The sequence below is a fragment of the Delphinapterus leucas genome, chromosome 8, assembly GCF_059928025.1.
Source record: "Delphinapterus leucas isolate spDelLeu-1000000601 "Yukka" chromosome 8, BTC_Dleu_Yukka2, whole genome shotgun sequence".
Taxonomy (NCBI): Eukaryota; Metazoa; Chordata; class Mammalia; order Artiodactyla; family Monodontidae; genus Delphinapterus; species Delphinapterus leucas.
The window spans coordinates 108,524,702-108,548,009 of record NC_143136.1 but is presented as its reverse complement, the minus strand read 5'-3'; the positions used below and the strand labels follow the sequence as shown (position 1 = coordinate 108,548,009).

At 59.9% G+C, this 23,308-nt stretch overlaps 1 protein-coding gene across 5 annotated transcripts in view; it reads left to right on the top strand.

Annotated features, from left to right (window-relative positions):
• Nucleotides 1-22,485, top strand: part of HS6ST1 (heparan sulfate 6-O-sulfotransferase 1) — a 42,833-nt gene extending 20,348 nt beyond the window's left edge. The window contains exons 2-3 of one of the 5 annotated variants that reach the window (XR_004023686.2): nt 19,069-20,129; nt 21,483-22,485. Coding sequence is in view for 2 of the 5 variants with exons in the window: in XM_089916938.1 (XP_089773064.1) it covers nt 17,916-18,304; nt 19,069-19,777 (1,098 nt within the window). In the remaining 3 variants the exon portion in view is untranslated. Of the gene's footprint in view, nt 1-6,309; nt 18,305-19,068 lie in introns of those variants that run through there. The other 4 variants (XR_016394197.1, XR_016394196.1, XM_089916938.1 and 1 more) reach the window with 4 other exon arrangements.
• The last annotated feature ends 823 nt before the right edge of the window (nt 22,486-23,308 follow it).

Sequence of the window (23,308 nt, the reverse complement as noted above, 5' to 3'; positions counted from 1 at the left end):
CAGAGGCGTAGGTGTGACCAAGCAGAGGCCCAGCCGCAGCTCCTTGCACGGCCTTTCTCAGGATCTCCTGCGTCTCGGGCATCCTCCCGTGTGAATCAGGCCGTCTTTTCAAGATGGAGCCTGCCAGCTGACTGTACCCTGCCGGGCCCCCCCACTCCGCCCCCGTGCTCCCAGTGAGTCACACCTCGTGCCCTGGCCTGCAGCCCGCAGAGCGCCCCGAGCGTAGGGCCCTACTCACTTCCTCATCGCCGCTCCCCTGCTTCAGGGCACCGCTGTCCCCACCTGAGCGCTGGGACACCCCTTGCAGGACAGCCCGGGCTTCTGCTCAGCGCCTACAGCCAGGAGAGCTCTGGCCTCATGTGCTGGGCGCTGCCCGTTCACGTTGGCGTCATGCCCGGGCTTCCCAGTTAGACTGTCAGCGTTCCCCCAGGGATAGGGTGCTAGCCTGGACGCTGGCATCCTTCCCTGTCGTCTCCCATCAGCCAGGCCTGGAGAGCCGTGCTGATGGGCACTCTCAGCCAGCTTCTCCTGGCAAGCAGGTCCCGGAGCTCCTGGGCACCGAACACACTTTCCCCTCAAGCCCTGAGTGTTTCTGTGTCCAGGCTGGTATAGGCCTGGGCCCGCTGCTTCCTCGTCTGCATGTGGCGTGGGTGTCCCTACCTCGAATGCCAGGCCTGAGTGTGTAGTGCAAGATGGGCCGGGATCCCGTCCAAGCCACTGTCCTGCCAGACTTGGGCTCCGGGAAAGGACGGTCGTGGGTAGCTGGGCATGGCCTCTCTCAGGTCACACCCCTTTCACCCAAGTTGGTCCCCGTGACAGTGGGAGGGCCTGGTGCTTACTCAGCCCCGGCCACCGGCCTCCTGCCCCAGCTCTTGATGTCCAGGCCTTTCTGCTCACCACTGCCCAGCTCAGCCTCCCCCAGCTGGCTCCCTCCACCCCCAGACAGGCCCGGGCTCCTCTGCCGGGCACGCAGAGGCCTTCTCCTGGGCCAGACCCTCTCCCCGCGGCCACCTTGGGGTCAAGGAGGCCGATGAAGTGTGAGCAGGCTCTGGGCCCAGGAGCAGGCCAGGGCCTTTTGCGCTCAGGGCAGAGCTGTTAGAACTCATCCTTGCAGGGGCTGTTCCCCTCCGGGTCTGTGCAGGGGCCTGCTCTGTTCCCTGAGCACACCCGCATCTCCCACAGACGGAGAAGGGGCCAGCTGATTAAGGCAGCGAAGCCCGCTGCCAGGAAGCAGGAAGCAGGCTTGGAGAGGCGAGGCCCCCATCCTGCCACCATGTGAGCACTGCCAATCCACTTGCTCCAGACGGGGCACCGGCCTCTGGAGACCCCAGGTCATGCAGCCAGGGCCTCTCCCTCGGGGGACCAGAAGCTAGCCCACTGAGCTCACTCAGAAGCGGGCACTCTGGCTGACGCACCTGCTGAGCTCCCTGCCCAAGGCCCAGGCCCCAGGAGGCTCAGCACAGGGAGGATGCAGGCCAGTAAGGCTACCGCTGCTCCGGTTGCATGGCTGCCCCAAACCCCCAGAACCCTCAGCCCTCCAAGAGCCACCCAGACCCTTAACACCAGGCACTCCAGGACCCAGCAGAGAGCACAGGGCATGCGAAGCAGCCCCCTCCCGCGTCCAGGTTCTGAGGGTGAAGCCCCAGCCCAGTGCCTGCACACAGGTGCTCAGCAGAGACGAGGTGGGCAGACAGGGTCCTTGTTGTCATTTTGTCGGAGGAGTGGAGAGTCGCGGCCCAGGGAGTGGGCATCTTTGCCCCGTTCCTTGTCTTAAAGGAAATGCATCTGACTCCTCCCCACGAGGACCATGTTGGTTCTGGGTTCTTTTGGATACTTTATCAGGTTAAGGGAATCCTCTTGCAGTCATGAATAATTATTTAATTTTAGCAAGCACTTCTTACACATCTGTGGACGTCTGTAATCCGTGGATGTGATGAATCAGATACATGGATTTTCTCGTATTAAACCATCCTTGCATACCTGGGATTACCTGACTTGGTCATGGTGTCTTATCTTTTATATGCTCTACTGCATTTGATTCGATAAGATTTCTGTTTGCAGTTTTTTACGTCTATATTGAGAATGAAAAGAGCTGTAATTTTCCTTTCTTGTGTATGTGATTTAGTTGGCCTCATAGAATGAGCTGGGGGTGAGCATGTGCATTGCTTTGCTGTTATCTAGGAGAGTTTGATAATCTGTTCTTTTAAAATTGGGTAGACATTTTTTTTTGTAGGAATTGTCCCCCCCACTTTTTATTTTGAAAAAATGTCAAACCTGCCAAGCAGTTGAAATAGTAGTAAAACTTTAGCGCTTTACTTAGACACACTGCTTGTTAACATCTGTCATCTTGGCATACGTGCCGGTAGGTGTGTGCTGTCTCTTGTTCTAACATGTAGGAAGATTTTTAACGACTGCTTTGTTTTTTTGTTTTGTTTTGTTTTTAAGCTTATGGGGCTACTTGTGGTTTTTATATTTGACTGACGGCTTCCGTCTCTCTCTCTCTCTCTCTCTCTCTCTCTCTCTCTCGCACATTCTCCCAGTGCCCCTGCCCACGCTTGGCGAGAGCAGATGAGTTCGTTCTGGCTGTTTCCTTCCCTCGTGGCCCTCCTCTCCTTCCCTCTGGCTGGGCTGGAGGTCCCCGGATGGCCTCCCTCATGTGGGGGGCATGGTGTCTGTATCATGTGGTGAGGAAACAGATGCAGAGACATTCCTTGGTTTACCCGTCAGGGCCACACAGCAGCTAAGTGGCCGAGCTCGTGGCAGGTAGGGAGCCCCGTTCCCGGTGCGTCTTGCCCCAGCTCCTGGAGGCCCTGTGTCTGGGGTCAGTCAGCGGCAGACACACGCACCGGGGGTGGACGCCCCTGATAACTGGGGAACTTCAGCGGCGGAAGTTTGCCCGTCTGCAGAGGGCATCTGACAGCGGTGCCCGCCGCAGAGGTCGCAGGAGTAAAGCAAGTGTGTGCCAGCTACGCCCCACTGCCAACCACAGAAGCACTTGGTGGAGGGGCCCCTGAGGTGGCCTGGCGGTTCCTGGTTCTGGAAAGGTCCATTTCTCTGGCCCCCAGGACCAAGGGTCACTGCCGAGGTGACTGCCCTCCCAGCTCACGGGATGGTTGCCCCTCCGGGAGCGCAGGGCCCACAGGCCAGGAGAAAGCAGTCCACCTGGGCATGACGTGGCTCCTGTCTGGGGCGTGCCGTTTCGGCCCTGGATTTCTGTGTCTGGGGAAAAATAGTTCCTGTTCAAAGAGCTTGTGAGGCCATCATCCCCTGGCCGACTCTGCTTGTGTGGGAGGATGTGTGTGCGCGGAGCGGGGGGGCACATGCCAGCCCCCTCGTCTCCGTTCACAGGCTCCATGCGGCCGCAAGAGAGGGAAGGATTCGCAGGGGTTCGCTTGTGGGAGCAGGCGTGTTGTGGGGCGTGAAGCCAGCCCCCAGCCGTGGGGTCAGCAGGCTGAGCCTGGAGGGGGTGCCACGGATGCCCCCAGTGGTCCCCAGACCAGCTCTGGCCCTCCTGACCCCCAAACAGGCGGATGACTGGTGGTCTCGTGGCTTTGGAGACGTCTGCACAGCCACGGGGGAGGCCCAGGGCCTCCCAGGCCTCTGACTACGAACCTCTAGTGAGAAAATCAGGTTAGATCAGCTACACAGAAGGCCTTTAATCTGTTTGTTTTGTAATTACAGGCTTGATTGTATGAAATTGGAAAAATACAAAAAACTGAAAGCGGAAGAAAAAGTTGCCCAGAGCTCCAGGCCCGGGGACGAGCCCCCTCCACATTTGGCGTGTGTTGTGTTTCTGCCCCGTCTTTCCCCTGGGCCCAGTTTCTGTTTTCCAGAGCTGGCATCAAGCTGTAACGTGAGCTTTGACGTGGTGCGTTTGCTCATCACGCGTACGTACGTGTGTTCCTGTGTCATGCAGAGTCCCCAGAAGGGCTGTCCCTGTCGCCATGGGGTCACCGGGCGTAGGTTTCGAGTTCCCTGAGCTCGTTTTAGGCCCTGAACTGTTTGTCACCTGGCGGGGGCCGTGTCCACTGAGCTGTGCCCCGCTGCGTGGGCCTTCTGTGCTGGGCCTTGACTGCCGTAGGATGCGTCCCTGGCACAGAAACCCAGAGGCTACGGCAGGGGCAGGGAGAGCCGGGTGTGCGTGCTGTATGCCCGGGGCCACACTTGCGGTTACAGGCTGGGAGGACGAGGGGGACAAGCGCCAGCATAGGCCTGCGGGCAGAACGAGTGAGATGAAGGCTCTGGAGGCAGGTCTCGGGCCCAGTCGGCGAGCGCACGTCCCCACCCGGGGACGGAGCAGGGCTCGGTCACCTTCCCTCCACCCCGGGGAGGGGGCGTGCGTGTTCAGATGGAAGGGAAGCCTCCCCGCCGGTGTCGAAAGCCAGAAAGCACCAGGCGGGCAGGCACGAAATGTGAACGGCAGCCCCGCGGGGCCCCGCAGGTGCCGGGCTGGGTCACCTCCCGAGCAGCGCCCCCTTAGCTGGAGCACCGCCCGGGAGCCCAGACGGGAGCCTGGTGGAGTTGGGGGGCGGAGGGAGGCTCCCTACGGCCTTCGGACAGCCCGGAGGAGCACCGCTTGTGACACTCGGTCGACAGTCTGAGGCTGAGGCCACACCTCAGAGTTTGGGAACAGCAGACAAGCTCCCAGAAAGCCATCCTTTGCTCATTGGAGGGGACGTCTCTGGAAAGGCCCATGCTTGGGTAGGTGGGGCGTAAGCCTTACCTCAGCTGGGAGGACATTGCCAGTATATCCTCCTGTGGCCCCGACCCTGGGCAGGGCTCCCAGAACCCCCCGCAGCCACAGCCTTTCTGGTCACCTGCCAGGAGGGGTGGTCAGGGGCCCGGCATCCATCCTGGGTCCCTCGGCATCAGTGCTGTGGGAGGTCTGTTGTGGGTCTGTGCGCCATTGCCAGGCACAGCACGGTCTGTCCCTGTGTGCATCTGGGAAGGAGACCTCACCTGCACCTTCGTGGGCGGGGCACCCGAGCCCCCAGTGCTGGACGTGTCCACTGAGAGGTTCTTGCAGGGCGATCACCCCTGGTCAGGAATGGAGAGTGACCGGCACACAGGCTGGAGCCAGGAGGGCAGACGTGCTGGGGGCCTGGCTGGAGGCCCAGGCGGGACCAGCCTGCGGCCACACCTGCGGCCACCAGCTCTGCCCCTCGTGGTACCCAGCTCTGGCTTTGGGCCTTTCCTCCCTTCGGTGCGCACAGCTCCCCTCAGTGTGTGTTGGCCTGGTGGTTAAGTCACACCATGGCTGTCCTGGGGGGCCTTGTGAGGGTCCAGTGGGATCACAGAGGTCAGGGGGCCGGGGAGGAAAAGCTCAAGCTTCCTGCAGACGTGGGGTCCTTGCCTTGAGGGGGAGGCAGGGGCTGCAGGCCCCTGGAATGCACTCGGGGGGCCCTCCTGCCTTGGGGACCCCCTTGCCGTCCCCCACCCAATCGGCAGTGCCTCGGATTCTCTGGGTCGCGGAGCCAGGGGCTGAGGTAGCCTGCTCTGCTTCCCTGAAATTTTGCTAACGTTGTGTAGAAATCAAGGGAAGCTTTTCATCCGCCCACGGAACTCTAGGTGCTGTCAGGGGAGGGGGAAGCCGACTGCAGAGGTGCTTCCGAAGCCTGAACTAAGAACGCTCGGTTTCCTTCATAGGGATTTTTTCAGCCACTTGGAATTTTGAAACAAGGACGGGAATTTCCTTTTTCCCACGGTTTGATAACGTCCTTTCCTCGTTGAAACCAAGACCTCCTTTCTGCTTCTCACCAACCTGTGCACTTAGATGAGCTGGTCTGTGCCCTGGTGTGCCTGCCCCCGGCCTGGCCTGGGCCTCTCCTCTGCAGGAATGCTGCCCCACCCCCACCCCTGCCCTCTGCCGGGCCTCCTCCTTCGGAGCTGAGGTTAGATGTCACACCTTAGAGGCCCTGCCTGACCCTGACCCTGCATCAGGCACCCGATCTCTTGGCACTTGTTCATCTGGGTGTCTCACGGTCACAGGTCCAGTCCTTCAGATGCTGCAGGAGGGCAGGGCTGCACCGGTCCCACACACAGCACGCGCTCCTGTGACGGAGGAAAGGATAAGCCCAACGGGAGGGGACCATGGGGTCCCAGGCAGGGTGCCGATCCCGGACGCAGAGGGATGTGGTCCCCCAGCTCCCCGCCTCTGTACCTCCCCGGGCTGCGAGTTCCTCACCTTTGTGGATCGCCTAGGCTGCAAGGCTGCTTGACACATTCCCTTTCACCAGATCCTTGCAGGAGCCTGGGAGGCACAGGAGGCAGTAACGGGCTCCGAGGGGCCGGCATGGAGGTGGGGACGGGGCGGGGGGGGGGGGGGTGGCAGAGTCTGACGCTTGACCCGCCCCCTCTGCGAGGATGCCTCATATCACAGGGACAGCCCTCGCCCTACTGTCTCCTTACTGGGACAGCTGTTTTGGGACAGAGCGCCCGTGTGTCCCTGCTGGCCCAGGGAAGGGATGCGGGCTCTCAGCTCCCAGCAGTGCCCCTCTGAGCCTAGTACTAGGCAGTAATTGGCAGCCAGGGCACCCACGTGGGTAGGGAGGCAGCGTGTGAGCCTCCAGGCAGGATTTAGCCTGGCAGGAGATGTGCGCGTGGAGGATGCCTGGGGAGGGGCCTTCTGCTGTGGAGGCCTTGCCGTGAAGGTCCCATCCCCAGGTCCCGCAGCCCGGGGTCAGACAGCCCCCCTCACTCTCACCCACTCCCTTTTTGGGTCCTGCTGGCACCTCCACGCAACTCTGACGGCCCCCTCCCAGCGGCTTGTACAGACCGGCCCTGGGGGCAGTGGGCGCACTGCATGCGAGGGCCAGGCCAGCACTCCCCTGTGAGCCGTGTGCATCCCTCAGGCGCAGAATCCCGGAGGCCCTGGAAGCAGGTGGTCAGAAAGGCCTGCATCTGGAGCTGGGGGCCCACGTGGCCCGTACGCCCCCAGCAGGCTTAGGCCTCCAGCCGGGCCCTCCTCCTTCAGGTGGGAGCTCCTGGGGGCACGAGCTTCCCCCTGGGATGGGGGGCAAGGTCATAGGGGCAGGGCCGCAGAGGCATTGGGCTCAGTGCGGGCTCACGGCAGCCCGGCTCTCAGCCCTGCCGCTCCTGCCTTGGCAGGGACACGGGGCCCCGTGAGAGTCAAGCCCTCCCCCAAGCTCTGCGTCTGCATTATTGTCATCAGCCAGCAGGAGGCAGGGCTGGAGCGGGGCTGGAACCAGAGGAGAACCTGTCCGGGAGGCCTGCCCCGCATCCCATAGCCAAGGTGCCCAGGTCCAGGGCCGGGCAAAGCCCAGGACTTTGGCTCTTCCCCTCCCGGGGCGGCCATCAGGAAGACGGTCACAGCTTCTGGGTAAAGTGGTTCTCCTCGGGGCTGGTTCGTCCTCCCTGCAGGTCTGGATGTGTTTTTTCTTTATGCAGACCACTCTGACTCTTAATTAACTCACTGTACTTTAAAGGAAATGGATCGTAAATTGAGTCCATAGTTTAGTTAAAAATACCAGCACTCCTGACTGCTGTTTGGCAAGTGGTCAGAAGGTGGCCAGGGCCAACTTTGCCAGGTGATGTGTTCATGTGCCTTCTGGGGCCTGTGGCTCAGCAGGCGACCAGTTCTCCCCAGGCGGTTACAGGCTCCGGGGGCCTGAGCTCCAATCCCGGCACTGCCACCAGCCTCTGTGGCCAGGTTTGCTGTTTAACCTTTCTGGACCTCAGTTTCCTTATCTGCAAAATGGGAATATTTTCTTCCTATAGGGTGTCTGGCAGTGTCCAGGATGACCAGGGTAAAGCCTTGAGGGTTCACTAAATTAATGCCTCGCCCCAGACCTGGCTGGACTCACCACTGATCATGCCTGGGTCCTCGTGCATTGGTCCGGAGTAGATGGATTAGGTTCAGAGACCAAGATAGGGTAGCTCTCTTTGAAAAGGAGCCCAGCGTAGGCAGGCCAGGCAGGTGGTGCAGCCGCAAGAAGCACCAGGAACCCAGGCTTTTTCTCTGGCCCTACCATCCCCAGAAAGCAAGGCTTCTGCTTCATGGTCCAAGACGACTGCTGGCCCTCTGCAGGCACATGCATGCTGCAGCCAACAGGAGGAGAACCGTGTGGGGGAGGAGGTGTCTCTAAGGACATCCTGATGGCCAAGCTTAGTCACACAGCCACACCTGGCTACAAGACACTTCCTGGGCCTCTTTCTCCTCAGGGATTTCCATGCTGTTTCCTAAACCTGTGGAGCCACCTGGGGGCCCGCGTGAGCCCGCGTGAGTGCCACTCCCAGTAGCTGGGCTCTCTCCCCACTGTCTGTAACAGTTCAGCTCCCTGGGTGAGCCAAGGAGGGCCTTCCCACCTTGCTGGAGGTGGGCAGGGCAGGAAGCAGAGTTGTGAAGCCAGCTGAGCCCCAGCCTGCTGGGGAAGGACGACAGGGCTCCCGTGCCCAGGTGGCCTTGGGCCGGCATTCTCCTCGCCACCCGTCCAGCTGGGACGACCAGCGAGGGGCCTGCGCCAGCCCCAGAGCTTCCATTCTGGTCCTGCCAAGGACTGTGTCCGCTTTAGGCTCTGCCTGTCCGGGGCGCAGGGGCTCTGGGAGGACTGGCCCGCCTGTGTGCACACAGCACCTGACCACTGATGCCGCGGGGCTGCTCTCCCAACCCAGGTATTTTGGGAAGCAGAGTCAGTTAATCGACAAAAATAACAGCTATGAGTTCATAGCCGCTCTGCGGACACGTTGCCCAGGAAGAAAGGCCTGAGGCCAGCGTCTCCTACCTGCATCTGGAGAGGGGCTCCCCAGCCTGCACTGCCAGCTCAGCACTTGCTGACCTGGGTTTTTCCTGCAGGTACCCGGGAGGGGCGCCGTGCTTTGGTGCAGGGAGGTGAGTGCTGGCCAGAGCCAGTAGAGACTGTCCGTTTCATCAGCTGGTTCACTCTTGTGCTGCTGGGGATGGTCCAGCTCCCCAGCCATGCCGCTCAGAGCAGGGCGCGCCTCTCCTCCCAGGGGGCCCCTCTCGCGTGGGCCCGCACTGCTCGCTCCGCCGTGGGCTCTGGGGGGCGCCTGGCCTAGGTGAGCAGCACGCAGTGCTGACGAGGGCCCGGCTCAGTGACCTAATGACCAAGGTGGTGCACGCCATGACCTCCCGAAGGGTGTCATCTTCTTGCTGGGAGGGGGACCCAGACCTTGGTAAGCAAGCCGGCACCCCCACCCTGGGATGCTCCCCAGGCCCTGGGGTGGGACGGTCATCAGAGCAAAGCTTTGGGAGGCTCCTGCACACCTGAGCAGGCCCCATGGCAAGCTCTCCCCAGGGTCCTCCCTCTGAAGTTCCGGAGACCCCTCAGAGTATGGTTTTTTTGAAAATTAACCGTCTGGATACTGGCTTCACAGTGTGTCCTCATGAAGGGACTCCTGGTCCCTGGGAGACCACAGTACAGAGTTGGGGTAGAGGGGGCCTCAGGTACCCCTCACAGAGTTTCCCTTGCTGCTCTGGGACCCCAAAGCTCGTCCTGGGGGAGAAAGTGGCAGTGAAGCCAATCCCCCTATGGCATTAATTTTTTTTCAGGGACTGTATATCTGGAAGTAATACAACAGTATTTCTTTAAAAAAAAAAAAAAAAAGGTTCTAATTCTAATGCTAAATAACAGTGTCCTCACCCACAATTAGGGAGCTGCAGCTCTGCTAGCACTGGTAGAAAAATCCACCTTCGTTTCAGGGTCTGAGTTTGTTCCTTGAGTTAGAACCTTGTTCACAAAAGCCCTGCCCTTGGAGCCCCCAGCCCGGAGCGGAGCGGGCAGCTGGCATCCTATCACAGAGGACATGTGAGCACAGAGCTTGCAAAGCTGGCTCTTTCTGATGGCCTCTTCGCACCCCAAGCAACAGGGATGTTTTGTAACCTTTATTACTTGATTTCAGTTGCGTAAATGACGTGCGCTCACTGCAGGCAATAGAGTATATAAAGAAGGAAATGGAGTTTTTTGTTTTTCTGTTGTTTTTTTTTTTTGGCCGCACTGGGTCTTTGTTGCGGCGCACAGGCTTCTCTAGTTGTGGCACGTGGGCTCAGTAGTTGTGGCACGTGGGCTCTCTAGTTGTGGCGCAAGGCTCAGAAGTTGCGGCACACAGGCTCCCTAGTTGTGGCGTATGGGCTCAGTGGTCGTGGTGCATGGGCTTAGTTGCCCCGCGGCATGTGGGATCTTAGTTCCCTGACCAGGGATCGAACCCACGTCCCCTGCATTGGAAGTTGGATTCTTAACCACTGGACCACCCGGGAAATCCCCAAAAATGTTAAAGTCACCCATTTGGGCATATGAGTGTTCACTGAACTTTCAACTTTTCTTTAAGTTTGAGTTTTTCATAATAAAATGTTGGGGAAAATCCATAGTTTCGCTCTTCTGAGAGCCACTTAATAATGCCTTCTGTCTCCGCACAGGTAGGCACAGGCCCTTCTGTGCACCAGCAGCCTTGTGAGCATCTGCGCCCTTGGCTGCAGGACCGTCTGCCGTGTGTGTCTGCCATTGGCTTCTGCGTCCGTGTCTCCTGTAATGGCCGGCGTGCCACCAGCATCCTGCAGCAGACTTGCCACATCTCAGCCCTTCTCTTTAGAGCAGACTCCTTCTGGAAGCGTAATTGCTGATCCAGCCCCTCACCCAGCCACAGAATTGTGCACCCACCCCGGCTCTCCCGGCTCCCAGGAGGAGGGCCAGGAGTGGGGTTTGGGGCAGAAGAGGGAAGCTCCTCCAGCCATGGGTGTGACCCGAGGGAGGGGAGGGGCCGTTTCTGCTTCTGAGCCTTGCATCAGCCACCCATCTCTGCGAGCCAGGTTTCCTCATCATTGATAAAGTATGCAGGATACAGAGCGGGCCTCCCAGTCGGGACTGTGGGCTCCGACTTGCCCGATGCCCACAACAGCGGGCAGGAGGGGGAGGGGCTTCTGAGGCCAGTGAGAAGGGCCCTCCCCCTGATCCCAGCCCTGCGGCAGGGCAGGCACCCCAGCCCCTGCCACTCAGCCACCTCACAGCTGTCACCTTCCAAGGAAGGAGTGCAAAGCTGCACCTTGCAGAATTTTCCCAGAGGCCGTTTGAGTGTTTGTCATCAATAAAGCAGGGCTTCCTGGCTGCTGGTCCCGTGAGAACTCAGACTCTTAAAACTTTAGAGCTGGCCGCTCCCTGACAGCAGTGTTTGCACCCAAGAACAAAACACATTCCTTGTTCACTAGGATGTACATGATTGTGGGATGCACCGAACCAGGGCACACAAAAACGTCAGAACAGCCAAGGTCGCAGAAAGCATTAAACAGAGCATAATTAAATGCAAGGAAGCATGACGCGGTTGGTTCACGTGTGGGTTCTTGGGAGTGGCTGTAGACTGGGCAGGCTAGAATTGTTTCACGGCATGAAGTTTCTTTGAAGTCCTATGTTCTGTCTTTGAATCCACGTGAATTTGCACTCTGTTCCACTTCCCATCCGAGCTTGTTTTCCTATAAATGAACAAGACCCTTCTCTGTCCGGCCCCGCCTGCACCTCAAGCCTGCACTGCCCCCTTCTCAGGTCACGAAGGGTTGTGTCCCCACCGTCTCTGAGAAGCCTTCCTGACCTGCCCCGTTGGTGAGCGGTGCCATTCATCACCTCCTGCTGCCCTTGTTGGTTCCGCCCCACGCAGCCCAGAGCGCTCTAAGAGCCCTGCCCGCCTCTGAGCCTGGGCTTATCCTCTGTGAAAGGGGAGCAGTGCCTGGGTCCCGGGCTCTGCCTGGTACGTCACAAGCCTGTTGGCAGTGGGCACTGGTGCCATTGTCAGGGCATTGTCAGGGCCCTGGGGGCATTGCTGGTTTACGTCCTTTGCTGTGCGTCCATGGAGTGCCAGGGCAGGGCCACAGGCTTCCACCTCCTTCCTCACCCCATTTCCGCCCACCCAGCTGCAGCCGTTCCCACTGTGGCTCCGCCCACTTCCCCGGGGACAGCCCCCAACCCAATGGGTTCCGTGGGCAGCTTGGGTGCTGAAGGCAGAGGTACTGAGCGTGAGGCCCCCTCCCTGTGCACGGGCCGCACGTGCACCCTCGGCCGAGCCTGGGCACTGAACACACTCCCGTGGCCACCACCCAGCCCACCGCGGGGCAGTGGGCCCTGGATGCCGTGGGCTGTCTCCGCGCTGAGCAGGGCACTGCGGTGTGCCCAGTACATAGGCCTGCTTTCCAAGAGCTTGCCCCCATTGGGGTGAGAGGGTGGGGTGAAGACCCTGGGGAGAGGGATGGCGCATGGTGGCGGCCCGAATGACCTTGCACACAGCTGCAGAGGGACGACCTCATGCCACGTCCTGCCGCCAGCAGTGGACCGTGTGGGGTGCCGGCTGGCTGGCTAGATGGTGGCGAGCAGCCAGTGGTGGAAGCTTCAGAGGAAGAGGTGTGAACAGGGCTTCCCTGTCATCCCTCCGGTCCCAGTGTGTGCCCCGCTAGGGTGACAGCGCTGTGAATCCTGCCCCCGACTCACAGGCAGGACGGTCTGTCCTGGGACGTAGCAGGCAGCCCTGCTCCACGGAGACCTGCCCTGGAAGTTGGGGTCCAGTGGGCTCCCACTTAGGCCAAGATGTGGGTTAGGGCTGTGCTTGCAGAAGATGCCAGAAGCCTCCCACCCTGACAGAGCATAATTTGCCCGACAAGTCACTAAACAGGGTCCCTGGTCTCCCGCCTTTGGATTGGCAGCAGGAAAGGGGAGCCCCAGGGGGTGGGGCGCACTGTTTGCTGGCCCTGTTTGCACCCCAAGGCCCTCCTGGATGGGAAGCCGGCCATCAGCTGGGAGCTCCAGCTCCGGAGGAGCTGTGGTTCCTTCCTGGAGGCAGGAGCAGCTGGCTCACCATCATGTGGTTAGTTCACAAGCCACAGGGCGGCCCTGACTGACCCAGAAGACTGGCCACCCTCACAGTCCCCAGAGGTGATGCCCCCAAGGGGTCCTCCCCTCCCCCGTGGAGCCACTCCCTACTCACATTAGCATGTAGGAAGGGGTCAGGGGTAAGGAAAGGGCTGCAGACACCTGGAATTGGCTGGCACAGAGGTGGGAGGGGACACCAGACGCTTTGAGGAACTGAGACTCCAGGTTTGGCAAGAATGCTGGTCCACCTGCAAGGCCAGCAGGGGCCTCGCAGGCCGCCCTGGAAAACCTTGGTTTTAAAACTGCTTTCCTTATCACACAGTGTTTGGGAAATACAAGAGAAGTTGCGTGAACGTACATAGGGAATAAAGCACAAGGATGCACCCTCCCTCCTGCCTTAAGCACGAGGGCGTGATCAGTGCCATGGACGCCACCACGGGCTAGCGCGTTCCCTGCCTCCCCGGCCACCACCCCCCGAGACACCAAGGCTAAGCTCTGACTGGAGGGCTCCTGTGTATCCCCTCATCACCTTTTTCTTTCCACTGTTTTCAGTACGTATGTACGTATCACTAAATAGCATTTTCTTCGGTTCTTTTTTTAGAAACTTGATAAACCGTATCGTTGCGCTCTGTTACATATTCTTACTTGCATTCTTTCTGCAACATCTTATTCCTCACATTCAGCCGAGTTGCTGTGAGTAGCTGTAGTTCGTTCCTGTCTGTCGCTGGGCAGCGTTCTGTTGGAAGAATGTACCCCGTTTGTGCACGCATGCCTCTGCGGCGGATGTTGGGGGCTGTCACCAGCAGAGTGCTGTGGACTGTCTTGTCCACATCTCCCAGGGCGCATGGGCGAGGCCTCCCCATGATGTGTGCCTAGGAGAGGACTCGTGGGGGGGTGGTGAGTGTGAGGGTCACGGGGTGAGTGTGTGTGCGCCTTCCGCCTTCCCGTGAAGTCACTCCACAACAGCTGTCCCGGTAAGCATTTGTCAGCAGTTGGCCTTGCCCCACTTTGTTTTGCTGCTCCAGTGGGTATCACGTTGTGGCTGAGTGTGCTGTTCCCTCGATGACTAATGAAGGGGAGCGTCTCTCCATATGTTTTTTTTTTAAGCCAGTTTCCACATTGTTTTAGTGTTTTTAGTTACAAGAATTCACACACGCTTAAAGACAAATAGCTCCAAGCGGTTTATGATAAAAACCAACAGATCGACTTTTCCTTTCCAGCTGCCCCAAAGGACCTCTGGCACCTCTTTTTGGTAGCCTTCATGCATTGACTTCCATGTTTCTGAGTCATGTATAGTGATATTTCTTGTTTCATTGATTTAAATGTTATCTGGGTACTTTTTGTTTTGATAGATGAAGTGTTCTTTTGCCCTTATCCTTCTCCACACCCCACCCATTCTCCAAGGAGAGTTAAAGCTCAAGTTTTTATTCAATCACTTACCACTGTTTATATCATGATGTCTCTAAAACCATTGTTTTCTTCTGAACCTAGTAGCATACTTCATTTTTTTTTAATGTAACTTTTCGTTTTTCCTAGAATTAACGATTGCCCTCCTTTTTTTTTTCTTTTTTTTTTTTTTTTTTTTGCGGCACGCGGGCCTCTCACTGCTGTGGCCTCTCCCGTTGCGGAGCACAGGCTCCGGACGCGCAGGCTCAGCGGCCATGGCTCACGGGCCCAGCCGCTCCGCGGCATGTGGGATCTTCCCGGACCAGGGCACGAACCCACGTCCCCTGCATCGGCAGGCGGACTCTCAACCACTGCGCCACCAGGGAAGCCCAGCCCTACTTTTTACTTGCTTTGTCTTCCATCTTCATAGACTCCTTTTTTTCCAGGTGATTCCAAAGATCTGCCATGTACCTACCGTTCGCTTTTTTTTTTCCACCAGTGATGTGTTTTGTCAGGTCATGTGTCTGGGCCCCTCTTTGTGGAAGCCCCGTCCCTCTTCTCCTGACAGACCCAGTGGGATGCCCAGTGGACATCTGGGATCTCTCCTGGGTTCAAGCTTCTGTGTCCCACACTTTTTTTTTTTTCCTCATCTACTATATGAGATACATACTCCAGTATCTTCCTAGAGCAGGATTCACAGAAAATAAATTTCCCAAGCCTTCACGGGTGTGAAGCTTGGCTGGGTATGAGATACAGTTGGTCTATTTCCCGTCAGCATTTTGAAGCCATCGCTCCATTGATTCTTAGCATATGGTGTTCCATAGAGAAGTTGAGTCCCACTCGTTACGTGTTCTGGTTTTCTGTCCACGTGCTTCGTGGGTCATCTCTGTAATCTTGGGTCTGGTCTCCACGTTCATTTGCTGGGCAGTGGGCGAGCCATTTCACTCGAAATGAATTAAGTGCTTGACTTCTCATTGTTTCTTTCCTTATCTCCTCCGCCATGTCCTCTCTGTCCTTCTGGAACCCTTGTTGGTTAGCAGTTGGACGGCCTGGATGGGCAGATCCTGCTGGAGGGTGAGAGGCAGAAGGCCCCCTGTTTGTGGGGGACCCCAGATGTGAGTGCAGGGGGAACTTCGCTCTGGGGCAGAAACCCTGCAGTTTCCTCTGGGGTGAGGCTGGGGCAGAAGCTGGGTCCCCCATGAGCGTGCCGGCTGTCGTTTGGCCCCCTGCCCAGTTCTTCGTGTCTCTGAGCCATGAGCGCCTCCAGAGAACACACATCTGGTTTCTTCCTGGGCAGGGAGCTGCCTGGACGTGGACAGTCGGTCGTCTGGGGGGTCTTCTGCCCCCGCCACACCTGCCCTCTGCTCACTTTCGATCAGTGCCCTCGCTCCCCTTTCAGTGGCCAGGAAAGCTGCCCTGTTTGCTGATGTGCCTAACGGGCAAGGGGGGGCAGAGCAAGTGAGACGGGAGCAGGCGTGCTGAACAGAGGGTGGCCGGGGCACAGGCCTGTGGCCACGGGTGCCTGCTGTGTCAGGACAGCGGAGCGGGCAAGGGCCGGGGTGGACCAGCAAGCGGAGCTGGGGGTCAGGCGCATGCGCTCCTGAGGAGGCCACCCAAGGTCAGGGGTGCGCACCCACAGGGGCTCCCGTGCCGTCCAGGCAGGAGCGGGGCTGGGGCTGGGCAGTGACCGGGGGCCGCTGGCCCCTCACACAGGGTCTAGGGTCTGCCTGGACCCTTAGTCTCCACAGGCCGTGTTGGGAGGACAGAATCGGGGGCCCAGGGCCTGGCAACGTCCTGAACAGAGAAGGCTCAGCACGCCCCATCCGAACACCACCGCCCCGGTCACCACGGGCGAGCCCCTGCTCCTGTCCAGCCAGGCCAGCACCCAGGGACGCAGCGATGAGCAAGGCCGTCCCACTCAGCACCCATGTGGTGCACAGGGGAGCCGCGGGGGTCAGCGTGAGCCCAGGGGCCCAGGGGGCTCAGTCGGCTCTGGCTCCGGCACGCCGCAGGAGGGCTAGCGGCCCCGTCCCCCTCTCAAGGGTGCATTGAGATCCGTGAGGGTCTCGGGGGCAGCTGGGCTTCTCCAAGCCTGCCCTCGTGGTGGGTGGTGACAAGTGCTGACGCAGGGCTCCAGGCCTACGCGACTGCAGAGGCCTGTGGGGACACGGACGCTGGGGCGGGCGCTGGTGCCCCGCTGTGCACCGTGAGTTCTTGCCATCAGAGGTCACCTTGCAACCAGGTTGAACCCCGAGTGGCTTCGGTGGGGCCACGTAGACAAATCTTTGTCCGCTGACACGTCATACTCTGGTTTTCTGTGTCCAGGAGAATCCACCACGCTGGCCTGCCCGTGTGCACACGGGGTGGGGAGGGCCGAGGACGAGACAAGGGACCAGCCGGGCTCAGCAGTGGACACGGTGTGTGCCAGCAGCCTGCACGCAGCACTGTGTTTGTCCACGTGCGTTTCTAGGTGTATCTCTGTGTCTGCCTGTCTGTCGTGGCCTCTTTAGAAGCAGTTGTCGTGGTCAGGATTTATAAATGTCATACACTAGGTCTCTAGAAGGCTGGCCCTGGGATGAACTGACCTCCTCGTCCTGGCTGTGTTGAAGGTCTTTGTCACCCGTGCCAGTCCACCTAACCAGGGTCTGCAGAGAGGGGCCTGGTCTCCGGCCCTACCCCAGTGCTGAAGCCACTGGGGGCCTCCAGGTAGCTGCCTAACCTCTCAAGGCTTGATTTCCTCCACCGGGGGCTGAAGGTGCTGTGTGAGGGGCCTGCCCCGAGGCACCTTCTGTCTTGGACCATCTGGCCCCTCCCAGTCTTGTCCCCAGAGAGGCACCACAGCCCTGCTTGGCGCGCACACAGGAACCAGCTCCCCGCCGCCCCCTCCCTACCGCAGGGTGAGCTGAGAGGTCAGTGGAAAGTTACCACTGTGACAGAAGCCCAAGAGGGAGCGGTGTCTGCAGGACGAGGCTTCCCTGGGAAGTGGTTCTGGCTGAGGTCTAGGGTATGAGTCAGAGTCAGCTGATGAAATAGAGGGAGGACAGAGTTCGTGCAAAGGCCCTGGGGTGTCTTCTTGGGAGCCAGCAAGCGGGGGCGGGGGGGGAGCGGTCCCAGTGGTCAGAGAGGAGCTGGGAGGGCACAGGTGCGCCTTTGTTCTTCTCCCAGGGGCAGCCAGAGCCACCAGGGCACATTCCACAGGAACTGGGGGAGGGGGTCACATCGGGGCTGCCAGCCAACCCCACCCCACCCCAGGGGCTGGGACATGACCGCCTGCAGAGGCCAGGAGCGCGCTGTCAGCACCTGGGCTGGGGCAGGGCGCATGAGAGCTGACGGGGGCCCGAGGCACAAACGGGAGAGCCCAGGCTTCGCGGAGGGCGCAGGAGTCAGGATGCCCATCCTGCTGTCTCCTCCCTGCGGACTCCCTCCCCCAGCCCCCTGGGTGCCCTCTGCCCAGGCCTTCTCCCACTGTCTGCCATTCCTGCGGTTTTCTGAATGTGCCCCCCTAAGGCTGGGGTGACCCCCGGTGGTACCCCGTCACCTTCGCCCTTGCTAGTTATCATGCCCGCACCCCAGGGCCCCCTTGCCCCCTGGGAGATGCGGTCAGATCAGGGCACTGCCAGACCCTGCGACGTGTCTTGTGCCCCCGTGGCTTCCCAGAGGGCAGTGTGAGGGCTGCTCTTGTTGGGCCTCAGTGAGGAGGGGGCAATGTGGGTGCAGCTTCCATGTTGCCATCAGGCAGGGGCCGGGGAAGGGGGGATGGACCCCCCCAGGAGTGGTGTGTGGGGACCCAGTGGGCCCCTGCTGCCCACTTCCGAGGACACTCTAGGCTGCTCGCCCCAGGCCCTGGTTCCCCTTGGCCTGGGACCTGCCCCACCTGCACAGGCAGCTGCTCTGCCAGCCCTGGAGGTGGGGCTCCGAGAAGAGCCGCAAACCCCCCCTGGGGCGACCCACACCCACCAGGCCCGTCACAGTTCCTGGCACTGGGGCCGATCATCACAGCACACCCTGCAGGGACCTGAATCATCCCGGCTGCCTCTCACCCCGAGGGAGCAAGGAGAAGGGGGCACAGCCCTCCTTGAGTCAGCTCTCCCATGGTACGGATGGATGCCCCTTACCCACAGCGTGGGGAGGTGGCATTGGTGCCCAACTCCTTGTGGGTTGGAACAGTTCCTGGGAGACGATAAAAATTATATGAGTTATGGCTCACCCCGGGGGCTGGGTGGTCTCCTGGTGCCCCTCCCCCACTGGAGCTCTGCAGGAGCCTGGGGTGGAGTGGGCCCAGTGGGAGGCCCTGGCTCAGACCTGCCGTGCAGCCTGGGACTGTGAGTGACTTTTCAGTGGCCCCTTGGGCTGCACCAAGCCTGCCACTGTGACAGCTCTTTAAACGTCTGGTACCAGGTAGTGTGGACTCTGGGGCCACTCTCCTCCACCCCCTGCAGGGCAAAGTCAGGTTGCCCCTCCCAAGATGCGAGCAGACAGGAGGGCATGCCTGGGGCTCGGGGGAAGGCCCCAGAGGAGACCCTGGGCCAGGGTTCAGGAGGGCACCAGGGCTGGGCCCTGCAGGACACTGCAGCGGTCACACTCGTTATTGTGGTGGTGGCCTGAGACCTTTGCAGGTTACATCACATCTCACACCCGGGTTTCTCATTCAGCAGTGGCCCTTTGGAGACCTGAGATGTGATGGCTGATCTCAGAGGTGAATCCACTCCCCGGGGGTCCCATAGCGTAGGCGCTGAGCAGCACCATCCGACTCAGGGCTGCAGCCTCCCCTCTCCTTCACCCCCCAGTGGTCCCTACATGCCCCACCCCTGCCTGACGCCCCGGCCTCACCTTCCCCCCGCTCCCCGTCTCGTTGCAGGAAGTTCTACTACATCACCCTGCTGCGAGACCCCGTGTCCCGCTACCTGAGCGAGTGGCGGCACGTGCAGCGGGGGGCCACGTGGAAGACATCGCTGCACATGTGCGACGGGCGCACGCCCACGCCCGAGGAGCTGCCGCCCTGCTACGAGGGCACGGACTGGTCGGGCTGCACGCTGCAGGAGTTCATGGACTGCCCCTACAACCTGGCCAGCAACCGCCAGGTGCGCATGCTGGCCGACCTGAGCCTGGTGGGCTGCTACAACCTGTCCTTCATCCCCGAGGGCAAGCGGGCCCAGCTGCTGCTGGACAGCGCCAAGAAGAACCTGCGGGGCATGGCCTTCTTCGGCCTGACCGAGTTCCAGCGCAAGACGCAGTACCTGTTCGAGCGGACGTTCAACCTCAAGTTCATCCGTCCCTTCATGCAGTACAACAGCACGCGGGCGGGCGGCGTGGAGGTGGGCGAGGACACCATCCGGCGCATCGAGGAGCTCAACGACCTGGACGTGCAGCTCTACGACTACGCCAGGGACCTCTTCCAGCAGCGCTACCAGTACAGGCGGCAGCTGGAGCGCCGGCAGCAGCGCCTCCGGAGCCGCGAGGAGCGCCTGCTGCACAGGGCCAAGGAGGCGCCGCCGCGGGGGGACGCCGAGGAGCCCGGCCGCGTGCCCACCGAGGACTACATGAGCCACATCATCGAGAAGTGGTAGTGGCGGCCGGCGGGGGCAGGTGGGACCAGGCAGACTGACCAACACACTCGGCCCCCAGAACTCCGTGGGAAGAGGACCCCCGTCCGCTTGCCAGAAGACGGACGGACGGTTGAGGGAGGGGAAGGGGTGGGCCTGGTGGGTCGGTTCTTCCCACCCTCCCAGGCCGGGGCTCTGAGAAATCAACGTGGGAACCCACTGGGTCAGAGGGAAGGGTGCTTGGAGGACACCCCCGACCAGGCCTGCAGGGCTGGGAGCAGGTACGTCCCCGCTCTCCCGTCCTCCTGGTCACAACGGCCACAGGTTTGAAGACTAGAAAAATCCAGTGCAGCGGAAGGCGGACCTGCCAGGCCAGGTGTGTGGTCACGCCCACCAGGCACACGCCTGCTCCCCCCCCCACCCCACCCCACCCTGCAGGTAGCTCAGCCTCCAGGGAACCCCTGGCCCCAAGGCCTGCGTGGAGACACGGCAGCCCTCTGAGGTAGCCTCAGGAATGGAGCTCCCAGCTCACCCATCTTCAGGGTCAGGGCCCACCCCATCTAAAGCCAAGAAGACTCTAGTCCAGCCCCTGGGAAGCCCACTCCCCTCTCTAGCCCAAGGTCAAAACCCACAGTGTGGCTTCATGCTTCGGGTCAAGAGATCAAAGCACATCACCTGGGGTCCCCCACCCTGTTTTCCTCAGTCCCCAGACCAAGGGGCGCTGTGGGGAGATGGTCCCCATGCTGCACTGACCCCTTGCATGGGCGGAGGGCATCCCCGGAGTAGGAAGGCCATAGGTGAGGATGCTTCCACCTGTGTCCAGGCAGACCTCCCAGCCAGACCAGCTCAGACAGGAAGGGGGACAGAAATCAAGAGCTCTCCCTGCCCGCATTTTCCTTTCTGACCCTCTGGGCTTTGTTAGTGGGCTGCCCCCAGCCCCAAGCCCATGACTTGGACATTTATGTGGGACTTAGACCCAATTCCCCCCACATCCCCGTGTATAAAGTTCAGTCAAGCCTCCGTTGGCTGGAACTCTGCAGGCCACAGCCACTGCCCACGAGCCATACTTTGGGGCCACGGTGGTTCAGGACAGCCAGGAAAGGGTACTCGGGCTTTCAGATTCTCCTCCAGGATTGGAAGAAACAGCTCTGGGTGGCTCCCCTAGTACCCAGATACACAGCCCCCCCGACCCTGGGCTCTCCCCGTGTTTTCCTGCACCCTTGCCCCTACCAGCTGGTCAGGCCTGTTCCCCGCAGCCCTGCAGATTGGAGAAGCCATGTTCAGTCCACTGTAGACACTTGCCCCACGCCCATCCCTCCTGTGCTCGAGGAGGCCAGGCCAGCGTCGCCTCTGGACGTGCACCCCCCTCCCCCCGACATGAGGCCCGAGACCTGGTTCTGGGGAGCTGAGTGTGAGCCCCACGCCCGAGGTGGATGGGCACCCCGTCTCCCCAGGAGAGGAAGCACACGTGCCCGGCAGCTGCAGGCCAGACTCGAGGGTGGTGAGGGCCCCGGGCCCCCGGCAGCCTCATGGGCAGATCCTGCCAGGGTTCCCTGCCCCAGGTTCCCCTTGGCCACCCGAGCTGCCCTCCTGTGGAATGAGGGGGTCGGAGCCGAGACCCTTCCGTAAGCACCGGAAGGGTTAGGTGGCTACCCAGGAGCCAACAGCTTTAGTCTTTGCCTGTCTGGCCTGAGCCGCCCCCCCCCTCACCCCCCCGCCCGCCCGCCAGCTTCCTGCGCTGGCCGCTTCATCTTGCAGTCCAAGGACAGCGCAGTCAACAGGCCCCTGAGAGCTGACACATCGTGCTAAGGAGGTGAGTGCTCAGGCAGCTCTTTGAAAGGGGTGTGAAGGTCAGCATGGGGGTCTGCTCCAGTACTCATTTGGGGCGGGCGCGCTCCAGGGAGGAGGGCGGGACACGTTCACGAGAGCTCTGGGGTCTTGCACAAGCACCCGCGACGCTAGGGGCTTGCTGTGGCCTCCCACCGGGAGGAGAGCTGTTGTACGTGAGCCCCCCGGGCACCCGGCCAGCGGCCTGGCTCGAGCAGCCCTCCCCAAGGTGCGTTCCTGAGGGTGTGGCCCGAGTGCAGGATGTGTTTTGTACATAATGGAGTGTTTTAACTCATGGCCCGTTGTCCCAAGTCACACGGTCTCCTCGGTTTCTTCACTGCATCTGGAAGGAGGTCCTGGCTCCGGCCAGCATCCAGGCAGGGGTGCTAGTGACAGCACCAGCTGGCAGTGCCCCTCGGCCGCTTGAGTCTCCCGTCCAGCACTGCCGGCTCAGGACGCCTGCTTTGAGGTAAAGGCTTCTTGTGCCTGCAGCGTCTCCTCCAACACCACCGGCTGGGGCTCCAGGGAAGGGATGGCCTCCCCAGGGCTCTTCCCAGGGCTGAGGGACAGAAGCAAACATGCAGTGAGCGAGCAGCTCCCCGCTCCCACCACCCCAGGCCTTCGATGTCCTCTCTCGGAGGAGGCGTGAGGGACGAGAGAACTGTCCAAGCAATGAGTCTGTGAACGTTTTGGGAACTGGAAGAGTTTAACTTGAACCCAGGAGCGTTTAAAGCTTTATTTATTTATAGCTTCTTATTAAAAAAAAAAAAAAAGTGTTGAGAAGAAACCTTTTGGTGACTCATACAAAAAAATGAGTTGATGATGGAAACGCAAGTCATAATCATCTAATTGTTTTTGTCTAGGTCAAGATGAATGTTAGCAGATGAAATAAACCCTGAAAAGGAGCGCTGGTGTGTGTGGTCTGTGGTCACATAGCAACGCGCCTGGCATGGCACCATCCCGGTTTGGTTTTCGAAATGAGCATCTGTGAGCTCACAGGAATCACACAGGAGCAGACGGGCTTCCCTCAGGAGCAGGCGGCAGCCCAGTAAGAGAGGAGTTAACACACTGTGTCACTAAAGCCTTGCTTTGTGAAAGTAAGAAATGTGACTGTCATCACCGCAAAGAATAACTTAGGGACTTCCCTGACGGTCCAGTGGTTAGGACTCTGCACTTTCACTGCCGAGGGCCCAGAATCCATCCCTGGTCAGGGAACCAAGATCCCACAAGCCGCGCGGCGTGACCAAAAAAAGAATAACTTATCAGTCATTAATTATAGGACTTGAAAAGATGAGGCCCGCTTAAGGGAAGACAGACAGAGCAACGCAGGCATCGTGTGCTTACTTTCTGAGCCTCCTTCCCCTCAACTTTAATCTTGAAACATTGCCAATGACAGGTTGAAAGAGTAGGTCGTGGACACCATAAACCCTTAGCTGAGATTCCCCTGGATTAACATGTGTCACATTTTGTCATCCTGCACTCCCGCTCGTTTTCTGTCTCTGTGCACACGCATCACGCACATGCACATGGACACACGCACATGTTTCTGAAACACTGGAAATCAGTTGCAGTCCCCAGAATACTTCAGCATGTACCTCCTAGGAGTGACATTCTGACACACACACACACACACACACACAACCGTTATCATATTCCTAAACTTTAACATAATATTAGCTGATGGACAGTCCGCATCCAGATTTTCCAGTGGTCCGTGCAGTGTCCTCA